Genomic DNA, 27,178 nt, shown 5'->3' on the forward strand with positions numbered 1-27,178 from the left:
GCCGTTTGTGACGTTTTGTTCTTCAGGTGCAATGATGAATTAATCTGCATATCAAAGACAATGGTGTTTAATACAAGTTATAGTAATTGAAATGATCTAAAACTGAGTTGGGCAACTTTTATTACAGCAGGGGCCACAAAAACTAGATTGTCTAAAACATTCATGTCGCAATGTAGAATAATAACCAGTCTGAGCGTTAATAGGAAAGAACAAAGGGCTTGTGTGGTTTCATTTTAGTGTTGTGTAAATATGTTTTTTAGCTTTGTGATTTTTGGAGTTTTGTGCCATTTTAGACAAGTGCTTGTTTGGAGTCATTTTTTGTGTATATTGTGTGTTTTGGAAGTTATTTTGTGCATTTTTTCTTTCTTTAGGGGCCCCTGAGCTTCCAGTTGCTCATCTTAGAATATGAAATTTCAAAAAATCAAGATGATAATCGCATTCTTGTAGGTATCATATAATTTGATTTTTTTAAATCTTTTTTTTTTTTTGATTGGACCATGTGCAACTTGGAGAACATGCTCAAATGTTGGGTACTTTTCAACCTGAGGCAGAATTTCCTGATTCTTTTTGACTGTAAAATACAGTAGTTTAGTAAACATTACTGTATTCCAACTGTGGCTCAGGTGGTAGAGGATCGTCTTCTGATCGAGAGGTTGGGGGTTCGATCCCAGTACCTGACTGTGTCGAAGTGTACTTGGGCAAGACACTGAACCCTAAGTTGCTCCCAGTGGTCGACTAGCGCCTTGCATGGCAGTCCTGTCCCACTGGTGTGAAGCTGATATGTAAAGTGCTTTGGACTGCTTCAGTGTGGGGATAAAGCGCTATATAAATCAAGTCCATTTACCATTTGACATCCACCACATCAGAGGTGTCAAACTCTTCACGTATGGAGCATTTTATCTTAAGTGGGCTCCAGATTTAAGGTGGGAAATTTAGTATTTTAATCATTTAGTATAAATTCTAAAATATTTACTGGCACTAATAAGCAGTAAATGGCAGATATCAGTTGCTGCAGAATCTTTACTTTCAAATTATTTGTTTTTGTGCCCAATTTTCATTTAATTTGGGGAAATTTTGTGGAATGATATGAAGAAATTTGCAGGATTTGGGGAAAAATTCATTTATTTCAACAATTGGAGACTAAAAACAGCTTCCATCATGTGTCATAATCATGGGAAAAATGTGAGCCCTGCAAATATTGTGGCATTTCATTACATTAGTGTATACTATTTTGGTGAAAGTTTGTCATTTACACAATGACTCATGGTTATCTGACTTGTTTGCTTTCTGCTGCGGCTGAATTGGGTGCTCTAAAGCAGACGTGGGCAACTGGCACCCCCCCCCCCCGTAGTCTAATTTTGTGCAGCCCCCATGAAAAAAATTGTAATTCATAAGGTTGGAAGTTATATGAAGCCAAAACATAACATACAAATCTCCAGAATCACAGAAAATGACTGCAAAATGTCAACTAAAGTACACAAAATTATAACAGACGCACTTAACAACCACTTAAACACAAAATGACTAAAAAACAACATATACAAAAAGTCTTCAGACACACAAAATGCCAACGAAATTGCACAAATGACAATAGAACAAAAAAAATCACAAAATGATTAAAAAAAAAGCCAACACAAATTGACGTACTGACAAAAAATGTACAAAATGAATCCAAAAACACCAAGGAAACCCACACTAAACGTCTACAAAGACAAAACCCTTTGTTCTTTCCTGTATCAATTCTCAGACTGTTTATTGTAAATGCTAACAATGTTGATAATTTTTTATTTTGTGGCCCCCGCTGTGATAGAAGTTGCCCATCTATGCTTTAAAGGGCCAGATTTGGTCCCCGGGCCTTGCCTTTGACACGAGTGTCCTACATTAACTCAGAATTAACAATAGTTTCAATCAAAAAGGAAAGCAAAAATCTGAGTCTCACACGTGTGAGCAGTTATTTTAATCTTTATTAAAATGGTCAAAGTTCTTCTAATAAATTCCTTCACACCTTTAAAACACTTTTGTTGACTTTCCCGGAAGTAATTTGATAAATGGGAGATTCTATTGCAAGCATTAACAATGCATCAGCTCTAACAGTTCAGTTAGTACGTAATCAGGTGAATTATATAATGCTGTAGGATTACTTAAGATGTTAAACTACAATGCAAACAAGCTTTTTTTGGTCATTACTTCTGTTTTTTCTCTCTTTTTTTGACGTTACCCTCCGATTAACGTAATGTCAGATCACACACTTTTGTGCTGTGGCTGTAACTAAAGCTGGTGAATCTATCACTTCTAGAAGGCCTACGGAGTGCTGCGCTCCGTCAGCAGGTGACGGCTCTCCTCACTAGAAGGAAACAGGGACTCCTTCAGGCGGGCTGCGTGACCTCTGACCCCAGCTGGGGTGGGATTCACCAGCAGTGACCTGTGAATGGGTCGATACACCTTGTACCTTCTGAAAAAGAGGAAAATGGAAACTTTAAGGTTAAAGCCAGGCACGTTTGGAGTCTACCTCAAAATGCAGAAGTTAGTGCTCCAAACAAAGAAGTTCAATAAAAGAGGAATACTAACTTGTAGACCATGTATGCAATAAATGCAAAGACAGCAACCAGCACAGCACAGGAGGACACGACCACTCCTGCAGTGTTTGCATTGCTCGACCCTATATATCAGGTACGAAGGGAAACCACAGCGGTGAGATGTTCATCAGGTGGCTTCCTTCAAAGCTGTGTGTTTGAAACAGCTGGATATGAAGACAGACTGCTGAGTGTGCAGCTACTGACCCGGTTTATCCTGGGATTTGTTGATGGTGACGGTAGTGCTGGCAAACGCCAGACTGGTGGAGTCCTCCAACGTGATGTTCACACAGTATGTTCCCGGCTCCACAAACGTTCGCCTCAGATGAACCTCACACTTTGATGATGGCGGCACATCATCGCACATGATGTCACTGATCAGAGTGCAGGTCGGGTCGGACACAATGGTGCATGCTGAGGTGGGTGTGCTGGGTGGGGGGGGGACAACGTTTTGTTTAACAGATGTCATTAAAACTTTCAGATTAGCCTCATTCATTAATATTAAGATTCAAAGTGTTTATTTTTATGTGCGCAGTCGTAATAGTGCAGCAGATTAATTGCATATTTCAAGATAATCGTACACTTTGGTATAAAAGCATGACATTTGCCACAGATACTGTCTAAGGCAGCGATTCTCAAAAGTGGGTCACGGGCCTGTACTGGATGGATCACAGACAGCTGGTCAAAAATAAAAACTTAATGTCTTTTTTTGTTGAAATAAACTTTTCTTTTGACAGGCATGCTGTGAAATGCATGTTTTAAAAATATTATATATGTGTGTTTTCAACAGCTATTTTTGAAAAAACTACATTTGGTCAATTGTATTCTAAAAAAAATAAAAAAAGGTGGTTTGCAATTTAATGACCGTGGCAAAAAAATGGGTCCCAGGGTGAGACCAGTTGAGAACCCCTGCTCTGAGGGCCACTATTTTGGAAAAAAGTGTTGGCCACTTAAAAATTCAATATGGCGGCCATTTTTCAAGATGTCCGCCATTGCTATTCAATGGTTATTATATTATCAAAACATGCTCGGATCTGGTCAAACAAGGTGTCAGTAGAAAGGTCTGGTTCTCCCAAGTCTGAATATGTGCATTCCTCCCCGGCAGAGTTAGAACTGCGCCCGCTAGTATTCAATCGTGGTGCAAAATAATTGTTCATTTTGTAAAAAATGTGGCATTCCTGCACCAGGGGTAACCTCAGTCAACGGGAGGAAAATTAAAACAGTATTAAAGTCGCTCCCTTTTGCTGAGGTTAACCCTGGTGCAGGAAAACACCAACCTTTCATGGCCTCGGGAGGACCAGACCTTTCTGCTGACACCGCGTTTGACCAGATCCGAGCATTTTTGGATTTTTTCCAAGTTTTTTGAGGCGTTAAAGTGTTTGGGTTCTAGCGGGCACAGTCCTGACTCTATCTGGGGGGGTTGCACATATTCGGACTGGGGCGACCCAGACCTTGGTTATATAAAAACCATTGAATAGCTATGGGGGCCATCTTGAAAATTGGCAGCCATATTGTATTTGTGAGTGGCCAACGCCTTTTTCCAAAATAGTGGCCCTTAGCAAGTATCTGTGCCAAATTTCATGCTTTTATACCAAAGTGAACATTTTTTTTACTAATCTGCTGCACTATAAGGAAACATTGTTTCCCTGGACAATGAAATTCCTACTTTGCTGACCTCACTGGATGCTACAAAGAAAAACAAAACAACTTTGAAACACGGAAAATAAAAGTATAATAATATAATCATTTCAAAAAGTAATATATATATATGCATATATATATATATATATATATCGATTTATTAGGTGTAGATAAATGAAATAAAAATGAAAATATCACCACAGCCTGTGTTGTCAGATTATTTGAAAAATCTGTGATAGCCGTTTTTATTCATCATTAAGCTAATGGTCAATTTGAACCCATTTAATAATGTTTATCAATCAAAAATAATAATATTTGCCTTTTTTGTTTTGCTTCACATTTCAAAATATTTTCATGAAAATAAATTTGAGAAGATTTGAATGAAAACTATTGAATATAAATTAATGCTAATGTAAAAATTTGGTCTGATGGTGGAGTTATTTATGTATTTAACAAATTAACAAAGTGCCCGACACAAAAACTTGGTCAACAATTTTCTGGAGGCAAATATCCCTGGGGTCATATTGACCCCCAGGGTAAAATGTGTTAGTAATATTTGAGGATAATAAAAGGGTTAATCAAACTTACACCAGAGAACAGTAGTGCATTTCGTACAACACTAGAGGACAGCAGAGGTAGTTTATTGATGCACAATAACAGGCACCCATTCATTGGAAGAATTACTCTCAAATATAACAGTTGATATGATGATAGAAATATGAATATATTGCTTAAACACACACCTGCCCATACATTTCACCAGGAAGCTGAAGTCGGTTTTGGTCACTCTGGCAGCTGACACGTCCACTATGCGGCTGCTCGGCTTGCTTTTTAGAGTGTGTTTGGGTTCTGGGGAGAAGCAACATACTGTATTTACAGTAGCTGCTGTGGAAGCAATACATTTAATATATTAGTCTTTAAAAAAATACACATCCATCAGTTTGTGAAATTAGAAAATGAAAACAATTTCCTATTCTGCAAGGATTTACTCTATCTCGATCAGTTGTTTCTCCTTTTCATTTGAATAATGACTATATGGAGGTAGATGTGTCTTTATTATTCAATTAAAAAAACGTTTTAATCAAAAAAACAAAAACAATTTCAAATTTATAATAACCTTTTAAATCACAAAAAAGTTTACTTCAATCAAAAAATAATTATTTTCAATCAAAGAAAACAGTATTCAAATGCCAAAAAAAAATTGGAGATAAAATTAATTTTTTTTGATTGATTTATTTATTTTTTTTTATTGAGAATGTTTTTTATTTTAATTTTTTTAAATACAGTCATCTTTTTTTGTATTTGGACCATATTATGGGTAGTACATTTGTGTCTTTATTATTCAATAAATTAAAAAAATTACTTTTCTATCAAAGAAAAAAGGTGTTAAAATGCAATTATTTGGGTCTCATATATATTTTTTGCATTGGAACACTTTTTTTTCTTTGAATAAAAATATTTATTTTTGATTGAAGTAAACTTTTTTTTGACTGAAAAGGTTTTTAAGTCATCTTTTTGTGTATTTGAACCATATTATGGGTAGCACTTTTGTGTCTTTATTCAATAATAATAATAATAATAATAATAATAATAATAATAATAATATAACAAAAATACTTTCAATAAGAAAAAAAAATTATTTTCAATCAAAGAAAAAAAGTGTTCAAATGCAATTATTTGGGTCTCAATTTTGTTTTGTTTTTATTGAAAATATTGATTTTTGATTGAAGTGATTTTTTTGATTGAATAATAAAGACACAAATCTACCTCCAGCCAAAGCCAACATACCAACTATTGTGATGGTTCCACTGAAGGTCCCGTAGACGTAACGGAAACACTGTTTCCCTTTGAGGCGTCTGCTGTGGAGCCAGGGCAGGGTGGTGGGTGTCGTACTAGCATCCAGAGGAGGGAGGGGCTCAGTGGAGGGTGATGAAGAGGGAAGGGGTCGACTGGTGCTGCGTGGAGCTAAGATAGAGAAGCAAAAACCAGTGATCCCAGTGATTTGGGTTAAATATATACATAGACAAAGTGAAATCTAACCACGTGTTGTGTGCATCGTCACAGTGGGAGTCACAGGTGGAGGCATAGGATGCTCTGGAAGAAACATGACAAACCAACATCACTGCATTGCATTGTTTTTTAAAAAAATATATTTTCATTCATGATCTGTTAATGGTTCAAATTCAAATGATTGGCAGAACTAGAAAGTTAAAACACAAACTTACATTGATAACCACCCCCTTAAAGCTTTGCACTTGTAAATAATCCTCTTACCATCTCTGTGTGCATTTAAATCACTTTTTTGATACATTTTTTTTTTCCTAAAAAATTCCTTTTCCAATTTTCTGTATTCACTTACAGATAAAGCCAGAAAAAGATCTGTTCTGTGAAGTATGTGTATAGTGTGAAGACTACTGATATATCCTCCTCAAGTAGAAGTAGTTACTTTATTGGAATTGTACTTAAGTACATGTACAAGTAAGTCATAGACTCAAGTACAAGTAAAAAGTATTTCAATTAAATAGTACTCAAAGTAAAAGTTACTAGTTAATTTAATTAATTTATTATTATTTATTTTCCACAAAAGCATCTGTTTAAAATTACTTTTTCAAATAAAATAATAACACCAATGAATTAAATTTAAAAGAAATGAATTATCAGTCTCTAAGTGTAGATACGATTATGAACTCTAAAACTGAGAAATCAACCTCCATTCAATGCTGTTTTGGCGCGGCGCATTATGTTAAATCTGATTTGATGCGTTTGATTGTCGTCATTTTAGTTCTCATTAATCTATATTTATTGAACCATTAAAACCTGCTCTGTATTGTTTTTATTCATCATCCTCAGTCTATAATTTCAGAGTTGAAGTTACTAATGTGTAGCAGATTCCAGTGAGTTATTGAAGCCGTGTTACCTGTAGTGGTAGCAGCAGGAGGTGGACACTCTACAGGAAAGGCTGCCTCCACCACCAGCTTCACCGTCATGTTTCCCAGTATGCTGTAGTTGTGTGTGGTCACTTCCCGGTGCGTTACCAGCTGATTGCCATCCCTGAAATCCCAGATGTAGTCAATGGAGGAGGCCTTCTTGAGGAAGCTGCTGGGGTCATGGAGATGGACTTGGAAAACCACATCCTCGCCTCGGAAAAACACGTTGTCGGACTGGTTGATGGCAGCTTTCTGGGAGATGTCCACGGCCAGAGGGATCATATCTGAGGTGGGAATGGTAAGCGATGAGTTGGGTCAGAGGTCACCTGCGGGCCTCATGGTACAGCCCACATGGACCATGTGAGGGGCCCTCATGCAGGAGCTCTAATCACCAGAGCTCCATCTAAAATCTTACTTTCCAGGATAAATTAACCATCTTTTAATGTTTGTTTTCACTGAAACATTGTGACAATTGTTTTTAACTGTTGCCCATCTGGTGTATGTTATCTATAATTTGATATATAACATACCGCTAATCTATTTAATGATTCATATAAGATACATCCTTAAAAACGCATTTTCTATAACATTTTATGAAAATGAAACAAATGCATCAATTAGGGGAAATATAGTGTTTTTTTTTTTAAGTTATTGCTAGCCGTCCTTATTATCTTACCCTCTTATGAAAATAAAATTGTGAAAATGTAATATTTAAGAAGTGCTTTGGACTATATAATATCTACTGTATGAAGTAGCTCACAGTTGCAGAAAGTCGGTGACCCCTGAGTTGGCATATGCTTGTGTTTTTGTTTACATTGGTAAATGAATATTGTGTAACTGGGTGTCAAACTTATGGGCCAATTAAATTTCATCTTGGCAGAACCAAAAAAACAATATTTCACTGAAAAAGGCTTTACAGAGTCCCAACATGGGACATAATGTACACTCTCAGAGGCCAGGTTTGGACCACAAACCCTATGTTTGAGGTCATGCCCACCTGTGACATAGAAGACCGTGTTGTCCGTGGCCAGCGGGGTGTATTGTCGGCTGTCCCGCTTCCTGTAGACCATAACCTCCATGACCTCTGCTCCCAGTGGAATGATCGTGGTGTTAATGGTCAAACTGGATGAAGAGCCATCACAGGTCTCGTAGTACTGGCCTTGGACCGGCAGCAGAAACAAATGGAGGTTAACATTCAACAGTTTTGTGAGTTTGCCTGTGGGGTCGACGTGTGTGTGAACTTGTGTCTCACCCATTGTGTGCCACACGTACACGTAGCCCTTACGCCTCCAGTCATTGCTCTGAGGAAACGGCTTTCCATCAGGGAACACGTTGCACTTTGTTGTGTCTGTGCACTTTCCAAAGCCATAGTCATCCAACCAGGAAGTCCAGTTGTAGACGTGTCCCGAGCGAACCTGTCCGTTAGCTGTGGAGCAGTAGCTATAGTTACTATGACTGCAGAGAATTGAAGCTTTGTGTGATATATTAATGGTTGAAAAATATTTGTCTCCTTTAACAGCGAGTTAACTTAATCTGTAGCTGTTTGAGGCCTGCTTTAGCATCTTTTAGCTCATTTTTAAAGTTTTAGGTTTAAAATGTCACAGCCACAAAGTCAATTGCTTTATTTTGAAGTGAGTAAAGAACTAAAGGAAATCAAGAAAAATAATTGCGGGCCAGATTTTTCAAACTTAAAACCAGGACAAAGCATGAGAGGAAGCGAACGAGTAATATTGTCAATGCCATCGACCAATCAGCATCGACTTGCAAATGGGTGGAAGACTATTGAGCAACTGTTGTTATTGACAGCTCACAGTCCACAGAGATCACACTTTTACTCGAAGTGCGCTGCTGCTTTCAGGGTCTTTTCTGTCAGTGGCAACAGACCAGACATCCATTTTTTAACAAATTAGACAAACCTGACTCAACTTGTGAAAAATCGGGACAAGTCAATGGTTTGGGGCAAATCGACCTGGACACGGGATTTAACTCTGAAAACCGGGACTGTCCTGGGTAAAACGAGACGTCTGGTCACCTTACGCTAACGCTAACTTACGTTGGTAAATCTTCAGCTTGTAAGACTGCCATCAATTGGCCAATTATCAAAGAATACTTGTCTATTGGGTCTGAATAATAATATTAATATTTGGCTTGGATTTAGATTTTTTTAAGCAGACTAAAAGTGCATTAAGGAACAATTATCAATTTACACCAATCATATTGGTGATGGTAAGCTACAATCTAGCCACTGCTGCTCTGGGGCATACCGACAGAAGCGTGGCTCCCATTTCGGCATTTCCGACCACCACCAACATTCATGCACAATTCATTGCCATTCATACAAGGCAATATGGGTAAAGTGCCTTGCCCAAGGAGGACACAACGACAATGACTTAGATAAAGTAGGAATCGAACCCCGAACCCTTCGGTTATTGGATGACCCACTCTACTACTGAGCCACAACTGCCAGAATAGCTTGAAATGAATGATGACTTAAAGATATCTGATGGCTAATAATACGCATAGGACCATGTTGGCAGCCATCTTTTTTGAAGAGATGGGGTGAAGTTCATGATCTGGCCTTCTGGCAGCACCTGAGGCCTCCAGCTCCGTACCGTCCTCACAATGCTCATCCCAGACCAAGTCCCCGTTGTCGTCCTCCTTCTGACATGGAGGATGCTCAAGCTTGGCCGTGAAGGAGATGCAGGAGCCATTAAGAGCAGGGCTGTCACTCGTCAAGCGAACAGTTGTTTTTCCTTCACAAAGATGGTGTGGAACAAAGTGTGTCAGCAAGGGTAACATGTACAGTACACAGGAAGAGAAAACAGATCAGTATATACTGTAAGTGTACTCACCTTTATGACTCATGATGAGACGCTTAGGTGTGGGGTTTAGGGGTGGGTAGAGGCCGTCGTTCCATGGGCTTGTGTCAGGATCCCAGCCAGGAATAGGTGGGATTGGAAAGGGAAACTTCCCTGATAAAGGATGCTTGTGGGGAAACATATCACTGTAGGCTGGAAAAAGCACCAAACACTGATTAGCAACTTATTGATTATATTTAAGCGTGCAATAGTTGCCATCGTGACCTCACAGTGGAGATTCAGGCCTCTGTGGTTCAAGTCGTTCTGAGAGGTTTGCAAGTTCTTGTATTTCATCCCACAGTCAAAAAACATACACATTACTGAACCCAAGATTTCTCAGTTGGGAGCACAAATTTATTATCTTTGTGAATTGCTTGGACTTTTAAAGATGACGTAAAAACAGCCATAAGAGATAAAAAAAAAAAAAAAGAATAATCTTGACAATTATTTTGTAACAGAGAGCTTCTGTTTTAGTCCAAATGTTACCTTTTATGGATATCCAAATTCCATCAGTGTAATTTGATTATAGAATGAAAGAAAATAGATTACTGGAACAAGCGTGAACCAAAAACGGACAATGTGTGACGAGTTCATGAAATGTACCTGGAATAGACTGGACCAGTCCTTCAGTGAGCTTGACTGTGTGGACTTTAAAAAGCTGAAAGGCTTTTGGTTAAACTGCTTTTAACTTTTATTATCTTTTTACATATATATATATATATATATATATATATATATATATATATATATATATATATATATATAATGTTCCTCCTGTTGTTTTAAATTCTCTTGTGTTTTATCATCATTTTGGGATGTTGCTGCTGTTGTTTTAGTTTCACCTTTGTTTGTACAGCACTTTGTGATTTTATCTGTGAAAAGCGCTATATAAATAAAATGTACTTTCTGACTTACCTGAATATAAATGTTGATTGTACTTTACCTTGAATTGTGTGAAGTTTTTTTGTTGAATAAAAATTATAACGTCAATTTCATCGATTTTAGTGCAAATGAATGATGAAAGGTTGGTATAATTTGATAAGTGCACAAAGAGATAGTTTGCCTTGAGGCATCCTGTCAGAGAACATGGCCTAATTAAACTCATGGGACTTCAGATGATGCGTAGAACCTTACAGAAACATTTAGACAATACTTTAACATGAAAATAACACATCAAACCTCCTGATTTATTTCAGATTCAACAGTTTTCATCACCAGCCTTTTTGATCAGAAGTCAAAAACATTAAAGATTGTGGAATTTCTTTAAGCTGCTATAGGAAAAAAATGAATACAAAATCAATATACAAAAATGAATGAAATAACAATAAACATCAGGACGATTACAAGACAATGTATTCTATCACAATCCTTTGTAAAAGAAACAAGTGTTTACAACTTACTTTTGCGTCTTTCAGCTTGAACAAGGCAAACGCACGACAGGAGGAGAAACATCAGCGGCATTTTCCCCATTTTTTTTATTTGAAAAGCATGAAATGTGGAGATCTGTTCTTGATGTCGTCCTTCTCTGTCTTGGTCCTGTCGACCTTCTGTCTGTCCCCGCATGTCCTGCTGAATTTAATAACCATCCTCCCTAAGCTGAGCTCACAAACATGTGATGTCTCCATAACGAGACGCACCTCATCCCTCATTAGCGTGAGGGCGCACATGAGTGATGAGTCGCTCATTGGAGACAAAACAACTTTTTTTTTTTTTTTTTATGGGCTTTGGTTGATCTGATCTTTTGATAGACTGTATAAAACACTTTGTGAAGATTGATATATATTTCATTCCACTGTTATACTATTAAAAATAATTAATCCATTTCCTTTTCATTGTCGTTCTTCAGCTTTAACCTTGATTTGTGCACGATTGTGGCACTACACACTTTAAACTTTACCCTTTATCCACACTTTAAACAACATCACATTATACAAAACGCAGTTAGATTAATTATTGATGAATAAAACGATCATTTTTAAGGTTTTCCAGCATGGGTTGAAGGATTTAACTGTAAAAAAGATCAACTTTACGCAGAGTCACCCTCGCTCTTATTGCGCAAAAGCAGAAGGAAGACGTGTGATATCACAATAACAGGCAGTGGTGTTGTCGCTTTCAGCACAACCTAACATGTGATTATTACCATGATTTCAGCAGTTTCCACAGCAGTCACAAGAACATTTGGAAAAAGTGCTGTTATCTTAGAGAAACACTTCTCTTGTTCTAAAAAAACAAATAAATAAATAAAGAATGATGCACGAAGGATGGGACATTTCTTAAGTTCTCCAGTAGAGGGCAGCACTTCTTCTTTTAAACTGCAATCAAGTCAGTTCATTAAAGTTCATTATTAGAACCATAGACATTATGTCTCAGCATATCATTGCTGTGATTCATGGTTATAAATTCCAGCATTTTTTTAATCTTTCATTTGTTGCCAGAAACAATGTTTCCCCAATAATGAATTATGTTGTTTAACATTAATTTCACAAGGTTACAATAATCATTTACAATTACTGGAAAGTCAAACAACCTGGATTTTTCTCGTTTACTTCGTCTTTTCTTGTTTTTAAGCTTCAGCTCAAACTGTTTAGACGTCACCATTTGTAAAAGGCAGAAATATAACGTGTGTGGCTCGGTCTCTGATAGAGGAGAAGTGTAATGCCTTTTCCAAAAAATGGGAAATAAAAATTGAAAATGAAATAAAATAAACACAGAAATCTCTATGAAAGAACCCCATGAAGTGAGTTCATTGAATTGGGGGAAGAGAATGTATAGGCGTTTTTACAGGATTATTACTTTATTCTTTAAAACAAATGTTAGCGCTCCTGTTTCCATTATAAGGAGAAATCACTCAAAATGCCAAAGATCAACAAGTCTGATTTATAAAAAGTTATAGTTTCAATCGCTTCCAATCAATAATTAATTTGTCTTACTGTAAGACACAGGACAATGATGAAAGTCACACATATTTTATCACTAGGCTGTGCAGCACACGACAGGTAAACCTGAAGCTTCCAATATGGATAGATATGGAGAGCGTACAGCAAAGCACATATCTTAAAGAGTAACTAGACCCCAAAGTGCCTTTTTATTGCTGAAAACCAATGTATTTGGTATGAAGTAGTTGTTGATTGATTGTGTCCAACTGTTGACAGAAATGTAGTTCAAGTATTTCAATTTGGTGAATTTTGCTGTAAAAATGTAAGAGTGACTGCCCTCTATGGGTTGGAACGCGACAATTAAATTTAGCTATTGGCTGAGAGTAGTGATTTGTGACTGTTTTGGTGGCTTCTTACGTCACAAACCACCACTGTTAGCCCCGCCCCTCCTATAAAAACTAGCACCTGTCGACTCTACAATCAGTGGTGGTTTTATTGTAATCCCCTAGTTTGCTAGTCTATTTTTATTTGTTTGTTTTTTTTAATCATTATTATACTCACATATTCCTATGTATTTTTATATTTATATTCATGTTTACTCTTTTAGCTTTTTAGAATGTTTTACAATCTTGCACATTAGTTAATATGCTTCTTTAAGTACTCTCAGCTATTGTTGAATTGTATTTTTTTCTGTTTAAAATAATAATAATAATAATAATAATAATAATAATAATAATAATAATAATAATAATAATAATAATAATAATAATAATAATAAAAACTACAATCTGTGGTGAGTTGGTTGGATTGAGAGAATTGTGAATAGGAGATTTTAAAGTGGGCGTGTCTTAACTGCTCAAGGAGCCCCGCCCATAATCAAGGAAACTTTTTGAATTTCCAGCCCAGATATACATCAACCAAAACTTGGTGGAGTTACAGCTTAGTTTATTTTCCACTGCAGCCATGATGGAAAATAACTTCTTCAAACCAAAAATGTTGTGGATGAGCTACAGGCAGAACCATCAACGTTCTTTGATCTTTTGTCACTGAAAAATGTTAAAACAATTCTGTGTACAGAACGCACTGGTATAGCTGGAAGAGTTCCTCAGAGATTTAAACCTTATAAACATCTTCCCATAGCCTTACTATCAAGAGCTGGACTTTCATCCACTCTGTGATCTTCTCTTCTCTGTCATTGACAAGTTCTTCCCCAACACCCTCATTTTGCACTTTGTCATTCCCTCCTTTGTTCTTTCAACTTCTAAGCCATTCTTTACTCCTTTCTTCAGCTGTTATGGCATCCAAAGCCTTGCCCTGTCATCCTGATCAGAGGAGAGGTGATTGCTCTTTGTAATAAAAACCAACCCTCTACCATTTCATATATTCTAGACTAACACCACAATCATCAGTTTAACACTTCACCTTTTCAGCTCAAGGGATGAAGTTAAATCTGTTAGTGGTCACCAACCTTTGTGAAACTGTGAGCTACTTCATAGTCACTGTATAGTCCTAATGGTCACCAGTTAGAAAAAGAGCTTCTTAAATACAACATTTTCATGGTTTTACTTTAATTAGAGGGTAAGTTATTAAGGAAGGCAAGCAGGCACTTAAAAAGTTTCAACATGCAACACTTTATTTCTTCTAATTTATTCAACTGTTTACTGTCTAAAAACAACTTTCAACTCATCGAAAAATGTTAAAAATGTGTTAAATCCACCTTGCATTTAAAAAAAACAAAAAAAAAACAAACATTTTATTTACAGTATATCATATTTTATATAAACATACCACAACCCATACATCAAATCTGCAGCATTGAAAAAGATTTGCTACAATGTTCCTGTGAAAAAAAAAAAGTTAAAGTTGGTTAATTGAATACTAAAACTTTATCAAGTGCAGAAAGGTTTAACTTGACTAAGTACGAACTCTTTGTGAGTTTGAATCTTGGAAAGTAAATCAGATTCTGGATGGAGCTCATTGGTGACTAGAGCTCCTTAGGGAGCCCGCGGGCACCCTATTGGTGACCAACTGGTATTTACTGTGAAATGCAATTAAGCTCAACGTTGAGGCGCGTCTCCAAACATGCGTCAATCGAGGCTTGATTTGTGAGCAGTGCGCGCATCACCATCACCATCACCATCACCATGAGATCCAGAACAACAGCAGTGCACAGGAGGAGGAGGATGATCTACCTCTGGATACTCACTGGCTTTGCTGTGGCGACATTAGCACTGCTGAATATCTACAACAGAGAAATAGACTCAACCCCGCAGAAACCCGATCCTGATCCACTCATGTCGCTGCGACCCTCTGACCGGATTACCGATCATTCTGATCTGGAGCTCCTCGTGGAGTCCAGAGATCCTGCTCTGGAGCTTGGAGTAGAATCTCCTTCTCTAAAGTCTTTACAAGAAGAACATTTTTTAATTGTAGCACCCACAAAGCGCAGTTTTAATGACACACTTCAGCCCAGGGCGCGTAAAGACGCATCCGTCCCCGGACCAGATCCGACGCGTGGTGAGAAGGAGAAAGTGGACCGTTTAGTGAGTTTCAAGCGGGATATGGATCACGTGGCAGTGCAGAAGTATGGATTCAATGAGGTGGTGAGTGAGAAGACGTCTCTGCACCGCAGGTTGCCAGAAGCGCGTCATCCAGAGTGAGTGCAGCTGCAGAGCGCGCACCCCATAAAACCTTATATCTGACTAAACTTTGTTTGAAATGATCAAACAGGTGCTTTGGGGAAAAATACAGCGAGTCTTTACCGTCTGCGAGTGTAATCATCTGTTTCCACGACGAAGCTTGGTCCACGCTGCTGCGCACCGTGCACAGCGTGCTGGAAACTGCTCCAAGGACGCACCTGAAGGAGATCCTGCTGGTGGACGACTTAAGTCAGCATGGTGAGCCCACCATCCATCCATGCATCCATTCATTCATCTATTCACCCATCCATTAATCCATCCAACCATTAATCCACCCATCAATCTATCCATCCAATGTAATGTGATCAATGCGTAGACAACATGATCACAGGAGCCAATTTTTTTGTTTACAAAAATATCAGTATATTTTGATATAGTTTTTGTTCACGTGAATTTTTTAAAATTAGTCGTAGTTTCTGTTAGTGTCACTGGAAAAAATGTAGTCAACGTAAACTATGACACTGTATCCATCCATCCATCCATCCATCCACCCACCCATCGATCCATCATCCATCCATCATTCACCCATCGATCCATCCATCCATCCATCCATCCATCATCCACCCAGTCATCCATCCACCCACCCATTGATCAATTGATCCATCTATCTATCCATCCATCCATCCATCCATCATCCACCCATCCATCCATCCATCCATCCATCCATCCATCCATCCATCCATCCATCCATCCATCCATCCACCCATCGATCCATCCATCCATCCATCCTTCCATCCACCCACTCATCGATTGATTGATCGATCCATCCATCCATCCATCCATTCATCCATCCATCCATCCATCCATCCATCATTCACCCATCGATCGATCCATCCATCCATCCATCCATCCATCCATCCATCCATCCATCCATCCATCCATCCATCCATCCATCCATTCATCATCCACCCATTGATCCATCCACCCACCCATTGATCCATTGATCCATCCATCCATCCATCCATCCATCCATCCATTCATCCATCCATCCATCCATCCATCCATCCATCCATCCATCCATCCATCCATCCATCCATCCATCCATCCATCCATCCAACCATCCACCCACCCATTGATCCATCTATCTATCCATCCATCCATCCACCCATTGATCCATCTATTTATCCATCCACCGACCCATCGATCCATCCATCCATCCATCCACCCTATGATCCATCTATCTATTCATCCATCCATCCACCCAATCTATCCATCCATCATCCACCCATCCACCGACCCATCGATCCATCGATCCATCATCCATCCATCCATCCACCCAATCTATCCATCCATCATCCACCCATCCACCGACCCATCGATCCATCCATCCATCCATCCATCCATCCATCCATCCATCCATCCATCTTCTGTCTTCTCCTCAGGCCACTTGAAGACAGTGTTGAGTGAGTACGTGTCTCACCTGGATGGGGTTCATTTGATTCGTAGCACCAGACGTCTGGGTGTGGGGAGGTGTCGCTCACTGGGAGCAGCCCGAGCTGCAGGAGAAGTGCTGGTGTTCATGGACTCCCACTGTGAATGCTAGAAGGGTTGGCTTGAGCCGCTGTTGGAGAGAGTGGCCCAGGAAAGGTATTCTTTATTCTATATGGGTGTTTTATATGTTTTATATCGTGTAAATGTGAGCAATAACAGTGGAAAGATCAAATGGTTTTGAGTGTTTTTGTTGTTCTTTTGATTTTTGTTTTGTGTGTTTTTGGAGTAATTTTTGTATTCCAAATTTTCCAATTTTTCTGCCTTACCACATGTAGCCTTACCTCTGATTTTGGGTGTTTGTCACTTTTTTTTTTAGCTCATTTTTCATTTTCCACATTTTTCTAATTTTTCATGCCTTAATTCATTTTCATCCCACTTTAAGTGTGAACATCATATTTGCACTAGTTTTTAGAGTCTTGTTAAAGCCTTATCTCAAAAAAAATAATATCCAAAGTTTTTCAATTTTTATGTCTTACCTCCGATTTTGGTTGTTTGTCACTTTTTTTCATTTTCCACTTTTTTTCAAATGTTTCATATCGTACTGCATTTTCATCCCACTTTAAGTGTTCACATCATATTTGCACTAGTTTTTAGGGTCTTATGATAGCCTTATTTCAGGATTTTTTTTTTTCAAAATTTTAAAATTTTTATTCCGTAGACCTCTGATTTGGTTTTTTTTGTCACTTTATTCTCATTTTTCATGCCTTGCTGGATTTTCACCGCAGTTTAAGTGTGCACATCATATTTTCACTAGTTTTAGGGTCTTATGATAGCCTTATCTCAGATTTTTTTTTTCCAAAGTTTTTCAAATTGTATGCCTTACTATAGCCTTATCTCTGATTTTGGGTGTATGTCACTATTTTTCATTTTCCACTTTTTTTTTTTAACTTTTTCACGCCTTACTACATTGTCCCCCCAGTTTAAGTTAAGTGTGCACATCATATTTGCACTAGTTTTTAGGGTCTAGTGATAGCCTTATCTCAGAAAAAAAAAAATCAAAGTTTTTCAAATTTTGTGTCTTACTATAGCCTTACCTTTGCTTTTGGTTTTTCCACATCTTTCTAATTTTTCATGCTTTACTTCATTTTCATCCCAGTTTGTGTTCACATCATATTTGCACTAGTTTTTAGGGTCTTATGATAGTCTTATTTCAGAATTTTTTTTTTTTGAAATTTTTACATTTTTATTCCGCAGGCTTACCTCTGATTTGGTTTTTTGTCACTTTTTTCCTAATTTTTCATGCCATAATGCATTTTCATCCCAGTTTAAGTGTGCACATCATATTTGTACTAGTTTTTATGGTCTTGTGATAGCTTTATCTCAGGAAAAAAAATTCAAGGTTTTTCAAATTTTATGCCTTACTATAGCCTTACCTCTGAGTTTGTTTTTTTGTCACGTTTTTCTCATTTTTCATGCCTCACTGTATTTTCATCCCACTTTAAGTGTGCGCATCATGATTGCACTAGTCTTAGGATCTTATGATAGCCTTATCTCAAAATTTTTTTTTCAAAGTTTTTCAAATTTTATGCTGATTTTGGTTTTACCGCTTTTTTCTCATTTTTCATGCCTTACTACATTGTCCCCCCAGTTTAAGTGTGCACATCATATTTTCACTAGTTTTTAGGGTCTAGTGATGGCCTTTTCTAAAAAAAAAAAAAAAAAAAAAAAAATTAGGTTTTCAATTTTTATGCTTTACTATAGCCTTACCTCTGATTTTGGTTGTTTGTCACTTTTTTTTTATTTTCCATTTTTTTTTTTCAAATTTTTCATGCTTTACTGCATTTTCATCCCAGTTTAATTGTGCACATCATATTTGCGCTAGTTTTTAGTGTATAGTGATAGCCTTATCTCAAATTTTTTTTTCAAAGTTTTTCCAAAGTTTTTCAATTTTTATGCCTTACTATAGCCTTACCTGTGATTTAGTTTTTTTTTTGTCACTTTTTTCTAATTTTTGATGCCGTACTTCATTTTTTTTCCAAAGTTTTTCCAAAGTTTTCCAAATTTTTTGCCTTACTTTAGCCTTACCTCTGATTTTGGTTTTTGTCACTTTTTTCATGCCTTACTGCATTTTCACTGTATTTTCAAGTGTGCACATTATATTTGCACTAGTTTTTAGGGTCCAGTGATAGCCTTATCTCAGAAAAATTTTTTCAAAGTTTTTCAAATTGTATGCCTTACTATAGCTTTACCTCTGATTTGGATTGTTTGTCACTTTTTTAATTTTCCACTTTTTTCTAATTTTTCATGACTTACTGCATTTTCTTCTGACTCTAAGTGTGCGCATCATATTTGCGTAGTTTTTAGGGTCTTATGATAACAGTATTTCAACAAATGTTTTCGAAGTTTTTCCAAAGTTTTTCAAATTTTATGCCTTACCTTTGATTTCGTTTTTTCCGCTTTTTTCTCATTTTTCATGCCTCACTGTATTTTCACCACAGTTTAATTGTGCACATCATATTTGCACTTGTTTTTAGGGTATCGTGATAGCCTTATCTCAAAAAAAATTTTTCAAAGTTTTTTAAATTTTATGCCTTATTTTAGCCTTACCTTTGATTTTGGTTTTTCCACTTTTTTCTTATTTTTCACGCCTTACTACATTGTCCGCCCAGCTTAAGTGTGCACATCATATTTGCACTAGTTGTTAGGGTCTAGTGATAGCCTTTTTTAAAAAGAAATTAAAAGTTTTTAAAATTTTATGCCTTACTATTGTCTTACCTCTGATTTAGTTTTTTTGTCACTTTTTTCTAATTTTTCATGCCTCACTGTATTTTCACAAAAGTTTAATTGTGCACATCATATTTGCACTTGTTTTTAGGGTCTAGTGATAACCTTATCTCAGAAAAAAAAATTCCAAATTTTTTCAAATTTTATGCCTTACTATAGCCTTACCTCTGATTTAGTTTTTTTGTCACCTTTTTCTAATTTTTCATGCCTCACTGTATTTTAACCACAGTTTAAGTGTGCACATCATATTTGCACTAGTTTTTAAGGTCTAGTGATAGCCTTATCTCAAAATTTTTTTTCAAAGTTTTTCCAAAGTTTTTCAAATTTTATGCCTTACTGTAGCCTTATTTTTGATTTTGGCTTTTCCACTTTTTTCTCATTTTTCACACCTTACTACATTGTCCCCCCAGTTGAAGTGTGCACATCATATTTGCACTATAGTTTTTAGGGTCTAGTGATAACCTTTTCTAAAAAAAAAAAAAAAAAAAAAAAAAAAAAAAAAAAAAAATCAAAGTTATTTGATTTTTTGCTTTACTATAGCTTTACCTCTGATTTTGGTTGTTTGTCACTTTTTTATTTTCCACTTTTTTTTCTAATTTTACATGACTTACTGCATTTTCATCCCACTTTAAGTGTGCGCATCATATTTGCGTAGTTTTTAGGGTCTTATGATAACAGTATTTCAACAAATGTTTTCGAAGTTTTTCCAAATTTTTTCAAATTTTATGCCTTACTATAGCCTTACCTCTGATTTTGGGTTTATGTCACTATTTTCATTTTCCACTTTTTTTTGAAAAATTTTTCACGCCTTACTACATTGTCCCCCCAGTTTAAGTTAAGTGTGCACATCATATTTGCACTTGTTTTTAGGGTCCAGTGATAGCCTTATCTAAAAAAAAACAAATTCAAGGTTTTTCAAATGTTATGCCTTACTATAGCTTTACCTCTGATTTGGATTGTTTGTCACTTTTTTCATTTTCCACTTTTTTTTTTTCTAATTTTACATGACTTACTTCATTTTCTTCTGACTCTAAGTGTGCGCATCATATTTGCGTAGTTTTTAGGGTCTTATGATAACAGTATTTCAACAAATGTTTTCGAAGTTTTTCCAAATTTTTTCAAATTTTATGCCTTCTGATTTAGTTTTTTTTGTCACTTTTTTCTCATTTTTCATGCCTCACTGTATTTTCACCACAGTTTAAGTGTGCACATCATATTTGCACTTGTTTTTAGGGTCTAGTGATAGCCTTATCTCAGAAAAAAATTCCAAATTTTTTGCCTTACTATAGCCTTATCTCTGATTTAGTTTTTTTGTCTCATTTTTCACGCCTTACTACATTGTCCCCCCAGTTTAAGTGTGCACATCATATTTGCACTAGTTTTTAGGGTCCAGTGATAGCCTTTTTTAAAAAAAAAAAATTCATAGTTTTTCAAATTTTATGCCTTACTATAGCCTTACTTTTGATTTTGGTTTTTCTGCTTTTTTCTCATTTTTCATGACTCACTGCATTTTCACCCCAGTTTAAGTGTGCACATCATATTTGCACTAGTTTTTAGGGTGTAGTGATAGCTTCATTTATTATATATATATATATATATATATATATATATATATATATATATATATAATACATAAATTCTCATGCCTTACAAGTTTTACCTCTGATTTTGGGTGTTTGTCACTTTTTTCCTAATTTTTTTTTACTTTGAACAATTTTCTGAGAGAATGAAAAAAAAGAAGAAAAAAAAACAAAAACAAAAAAAAAAAAACACAGGATTAAGAAACAAACAATAGAGGCAGGTGGTTACATTACAAAGTTGTGGTATGTCTTGGTGCTTTCTGTGCAGGACCAGAGTGGTGTCCCCCATCATGGACTTCATAGACTGGCAGAGCTTCCACTACAATGCTACCCAGTGGCCAGTGTGGGGAGTGTTTGACTGGAGGCTTGACTTCCATTGGGAATCGTACCCTCAACAACAAGATGAGATGGCTGCCGAACCTCTGCAGTGAGTTTCCTGTTAGTTATAAACTAAATATTACATATACATTATTGTCTATATTCACAGCACTGTGGACATTTGGGTTATGAGAATAAAAACCTTTGATCAGAAATATCTTTATACTAGTGTGAGAAAAGAACATTAACATCAACATGAATTAAAACCTGTGCACGTTGTGTGGCTGTGACAGGAGTCCAGCTATAGGAGGTGAAGTTTTAGCCATAAACAAACACTTCTTCCAACGTGTGGGAGCCTATGATACTGGGATGCTGCTGTGGGGAGCCGAACATGTGGAGCTGTCAATCAGGGTAATGAAACATCAGCTTTCCTGTTACATTTTCAATGTAAACACACTTGATAGAGAAATAAAAATATATCACCTTTTCATGATATATAACTGATGCTTTTCAAGCTTAAATTAGCACATCATCAAATAATATGAGATGTTGTAAATCAAAAATGGGCAATTTTTTATTACATTACAAAATGTATGTCAGCATTTAGATTAATAGCCGTTTAAATTTTTGATACAGGATAGGAATAGGGTTTTTATGTGTTTTTGTTGTCATTACGTAGATGTTAGTAATTTTTTTTGTATATTTCTGTAATAATCTGAGTGTTTTTTTGTGTTTGTCTAATTATTTTCATTTTTGCAGTATTTTTCTCTCATTTTCTGTCATATTGTTGTGTGTTATTTTTTGAAAAATCATATTGCTAATTTTTGTCGTCATTTGGGTTGTTTTTGGAGTCAGTTTGATTTATCTTTTTGTATTTTTGTTTAAAATAAATAACAATTCTGTTGTTTTTTGTGTTTTTTTATTTTTGTAAATTTGTGTATTTTTGTTGGTTGTCCTCTTTTGTAATATTGTGTGTTTTTGGAGCAATTTTTCACGTGTGTGCCCATGTCTGTTATATTTGTATATACAGTACTTCAATTTTAATAGTCTAAAAACCAACAAGTTTTGCACATTATTGTTTCCAAATTTTAAAACGACACGTAAACAAATATATTCAAATCACTCATAATTTCCTAAGATGTTAAACATTATAATGACGGTTAAGGTTTAAGATAAGGTTTTAATGGGCTGGATTTGGCCCACGCCTTTGATTGAACACAAACTGTTCCTATTGTAGGTCTGGTCCTGTGGGGGCTCCATTGAGGTGGTTCCTTGCTCCCGTGTGGCCCATCTCACACGTCACCACGTGTCACATGACTTCCCTGAGCAGGATCTGCTTCAGAGGAACAAGGTCCGCATTGCTGTCACCTGGATGGACGCCTACAGAAAGACGTTCTACAGGAGAGACACTCTAGCTCATTTCATTAGGCAGGTCGGTGTGTGTTTTCAAATATCCATGTTAAATTTTATTAGGTGACCAGCAGTTTTTTTCAACTACTATTAAATTACAATTATCATTTTTCCCCTGAAGGTCAATTACAATTACATTCTCAATAACAATTTGACCAACTTTTATGATCTCATGTTTTGGTGTAACTGTATATATGCTTCTCATTTATAGGCATGTTGTGATGATTGTATGGGCTTTTATATATGTGTGTGTGTGCGTGTGTGTGTGTGTCGTTTTAGCATCTTTATGTTTACATTACAGTAAATTGATTATAGTATCTTTTGTAAAAGCCCAACCAGAGACAAGAGTTGGAATTTAGCATTAAATATAAACTCTTTGTACACAAAACATCAGTTATATTCACACTATTGTCACTACGTAAAATTGTGTTGATCCCTATTTAAATACAATTATAACTTAACTCAAACCCACTAACCACCAGTATGGGAGTGAAGATTCACTGACAGGCAGTGGCAAAACTTGATATGAAACATATTTTAATAGTTAACTATATGTGAGCCATAGAACTATAACATGGTTCCCCAGGTTGAATGAAATTGTAATTGACAATTTTTTAATACAATTTTCATTCCAGTTACAGTCAATGATCCTAGTTCAATTACAATTCAATTACGATTACAATGACAACATATTTTTGAAATTACAATTATAATTACGCCATAATTGTTATTAATGCTCAATTACGCGATTACAATTCTAATTGACTCCAACCCTGGCCAACAGACTGGCCTTGATCTCACCATAATCAGCTTCAATCACTTTTCATTGTCTAGTCTGAACGTCCCAACGTGGCTGAGCGTCTTCGTCTGAAGAAGAGTCTGGGTTGTAGGAACTTTCACTGGTTTCTAACTACAGTGTATCCACAACTCCATGTTCCCCAGGACAGACCTGGGCTGTCAGGAGAGGTAACACACACACACACGCACACACACACACACACACACACACACACACACACACACACACACACACGCACACACGCACACGCACACGCACACACGCACACTTAAACACACATTTAAAAATAAATTTGTATGCTAAATTTTAAATCTAAATGTTATATGTTAAATCTAAATGTTACATTTAAATATACATGTTAAATCTCAATGCTAAATGTTGAATCTAAATGTTAAATCTAAATGTTAAATGTAAATCTTAAATGTTAATTCTAAATCTTACTGTTAAATCTAAATGTTAAATTTAAATGTTGAATCTAAATGTTAAATCTAAATGTTAAATGTTAAATCTAAATCTAAATGTTAAATCTAAATCTAAATGTTAAATCTAAATGTCATGGGTGAAATTACATTTTTAGCTAATATGCAATTTCATATTTAACATTTAAATTGAACATATTATATATGATATTATATTTTTATGAGAAAAGTAAATATCACAAATTTCACAAATATTGCTGTAAATCTGGTCAAGAGTAACAATTAAAAGATTCACAAATGCGCCTTGTGGCTAAACGTTGCTGCTTATTTTAGCATGTGCATCTTTACAATCTGCACCCCTTACCAGAGGATTCAAACCTTTTCTGACAGACATTACAGATTGTGGTGTGTCACTGTGTGTGTTTGAAGCTTTACAGTGTTGGCACGGGGGGCTGTGTGGACTACGCCCATGGGGGTGCCATGCCCATGGCAGTAAAACCCTGCAGTGGGACAGGCAGTCAGGTAACATGATTATTTATCCAGCGATGGTAGTAGAAATATTAGCTTTGATCCATGTCAGCCTGAATTCTCCTTTGATGACAGCACTGTGAGCTAAACTCTGATGGTGAGATTCGATGGGGTCCCACAGCTTCTTTTTGCATGGGCACTAAAGCAGAGAAGGCGGTCCTTTCTCCATGCCCCACCCACTCACCCTCTCCCAGCAGCCTGCAGTGGAAGTTTGTGAGGGCAAGTTCAAAAGATTCAAATGTATCTGCCAGGGTTGGGGTCAATTACAACTGTAATTGCGTAATTGATAATAAATTACAATTATGGCAGAGTTATAACTGTAATTGTAATTTCAAAAATCTGTTGCTGTTGTAATTGTAATTAAATTGTAATTGAGTTTAGATAATTGGGTTTTAATTGTAATTAAATTGTAATTGAGTTTAGATAAATGGCTTTGTAATTGTAATTAAATTGTAATAGAGTTTAGATAATTGGTTTTGTAATTGTAATTGCTGACAATTATAATTTAATGCTAAACTTGGGAACCTTGTTACAGTTCTATGTACAGTTTTACACATATGTAGTTAACAGACGCTCACATTAAAAATATTGAAACCTATATTTTCATTGATTATGAAGCCTAATAAGGTAACCAATAGATATGAATGGAATTAGATAATAGATATTAGATTTTAGTGTATTTTACAGCTGATTTATAGACCATATCATAAGAGATGCTAACAGAAAGCTAACACAAGAGGAAGGTAAACTTTTATTAGTTATTTATTTCAAGCTCAGTAATTATGATTTATTGTAATTGACCTTTAGTAATTGAGAACATAATTATAATTTACTTTCTGAAGATACAAAATAAATGTAATTTAATTGTAATTGGAAAAAATGATGGTCACTCATCGGAATTGGGAGGGGTGAGGGAATAGGGTATTATATAATGTAAAAAAAAATACTGTACTGTTTATAATTATTGTGAAATTGATAAAGTTTTCAAAAAAAGAAAATTGTAATTGAGCCTAACCGTGGTATCTGTAGACATTCCTCTAAGCAGGACAATTATTGAAGCCACTGTGTCTGCTCTGCCCTGTATAAAGATGAGTGGCCAGCTCGTTCACCAGCACTCCCAGTCATGTTTGGAAGCTGTGAAGGGAGAAGGAGTCGGTACTGGAGGTCTGTTCCTGCGTCAGTGCACTCTCCACCCCACACAGCAGTGGCATTTTGAGCAACTTGTGGTTCCCAACGGTGCCTGACTACAACTCAGCTGTTTGCTCCTGTTTTAAGGACCAACTATATAGAAAGCAGTCAGTAGCAGTCCCACATACTATTGTCATTTAAATCTTACAAAGATAAGGAGGAACATCTGTTTATCCATAATGTTTTTCTTCTTTCATATCTGGGTGAAATTGAGATATGATTTTTTTTTTTTTTTTTAATTTCGCTAATGAAATTAACAATATCCTGATCCAGATACAGGATATTGTCCAGGGTTATCCCCAAAATTGAAACACTTGTTCCTTGCCCAGTTTTTCCTAAAAAAATCCATCAGAATCTGTCTATTTGTTTTTAATTTAGACTGTTCACGAACAAATACGTAAATAAATGCTGGCAAAAGCATAACTTCCTTAGTGGAGGTATATCATTATTATTCTGTTAAATAATAAAGCAATCATCCTTTCGAATTCTGATTTTTTTTTGTCAAATACTCTCTTCAGGCATGTTAATATATTACATGCATGTACACTTATTGAATTATCTTTCATATTGTTGTTATTTTTTATTATTCAGATTTCTGAAATCCTTATACTAATAAACCTGAATTATTTTCAATATTATCTGCTCGTGAACAATGAAAAAACAACAACAACACAGTTATAGAGATATCAAAAAAGGTTTAGATATGATGGAAAACGTGTGTTTTCATGTTTATCGCCATCATTCATCTGTTTACATCACACAGCCTCACATTCTCAGGGGCGGAGCTAAATGGAAGGCAGAAAGAATAAAGGGGAAGAGAATGAGAGCTGCTAGCTGATAAATGATAAAGTTTCATTGCTGACACAAAAAAAATGCTGAGTAAATGGTAGGGATGTAAAGATTAATCGTGAGGCAGTTCAAGAATCAATTCAAAGGTATCACGGTTCACATTGATACTCTGAAATTGAATCGTGGTACTTTTTTCCTTCTTTTTTTAACAGCAGAGGGCGCTATCTATTTAGAATTTGAAAATCAGGACGCACCACCGTGTTTTAAATCAGAAGTGTGGAAGCATTTTGGCTTCCTCAAGACAATATGAAAGAAGTGGGAAAGAAAGAACATGTGAAATCTTATTATTATTATTATT

At 36.1% G+C, this 27,178-nt stretch overlaps 2 protein-coding genes across 3 annotated transcripts; one reads left to right on the forward strand and one right to left on the reverse strand.

The window, feature by feature from the left end:
* Positions 1–1,946: 1,946 nt before the first annotated feature.
* On the reverse strand, positions 1,947–11,586 carry gpnmb (glycoprotein (transmembrane) nmb). Of its 2 annotated transcripts, none has more exons than XM_028461280.1 (12): positions 11,400–11,586; positions 9,994–10,152; positions 9,754–9,894; positions 8,394–8,567; positions 8,139–8,300; positions 7,132–7,425; positions 6,255–6,308; positions 6,003–6,179; positions 4,958–5,063; positions 2,781–3,001; positions 2,569–2,659; positions 1,947–2,452 (listed from the first exon to the last, which is right to left on the reverse strand). In XM_028461280.1, the coding sequence occupies exons 1-12, from the start codon at positions 11,560–11,562 to the stop codon at positions 2,302–2,304; spliced, it is 1,893 nt and encodes a 630-aa protein (XP_028317081.1). In that variant the 5' UTR covers positions 11,563–11,586; the 3' UTR covers positions 1,947–2,301. The 2 variants fall into 2 exon arrangements, with proteins under 2 accessions (XP_028317081.1, XP_028317080.1); XM_028461279.1 differs by having other exon boundaries at positions 9,733–9,894.
* Positions 11,587–12,731: 1,145 nt separating this feature from the next.
* LOC114472601 (polypeptide N-acetylgalactosaminyltransferase 15-like) lies at positions 12,732–26,087 on the forward strand. Its single transcript, XM_028461916.1, is given in 11 exon segments — positions 12,732–12,736; positions 14,989–15,531; positions 15,606–15,772; positions 16,957–17,161; positions 21,638–21,796; positions 21,981–22,098; positions 22,925–23,119; positions 23,932–24,063; positions 24,745–24,837; positions 24,919–25,062; positions 25,932–26,087. Coding segments are annotated over 11 exon segments (1,917 nt in total).
* The last annotated feature ends 1,091 nt before the right edge of the window (positions 26,088–27,178 follow it).

This window comes from Gouania willdenowi, chromosome 11, assembly GCF_900634775.1.
Source record: "Gouania willdenowi chromosome 11, fGouWil2.1, whole genome shotgun sequence".
In the NCBI taxonomy this organism is placed as follows: Eukaryota; Metazoa; Chordata; class Actinopteri; order Blenniiformes; family Gobiesocidae; genus Gouania; species Gouania willdenowi.

Coding starts and splice junctions, on each gene's coding strand:
- gpnmb (XM_028461279.1), bottom strand. CDS start 11,562: ATGCGGGGACAGACAGAAGGTCGACAGGACCAAGACAGAGAAGGACGA. Junction 10,153..11,399: donor TCAAGCTGAAAGACGCAAAA/GTAAGTTGTAAA, acceptor TGCTTTTTCCAG/CCTACAGTGATATGTTTCCC. Junction 9,895..9,993: donor TCTCATCATGAGTCATAAAG/GTGAGTACACTT, acceptor ATCTTTGTGAAG/GAAAAACAACTGTTCGCTTG.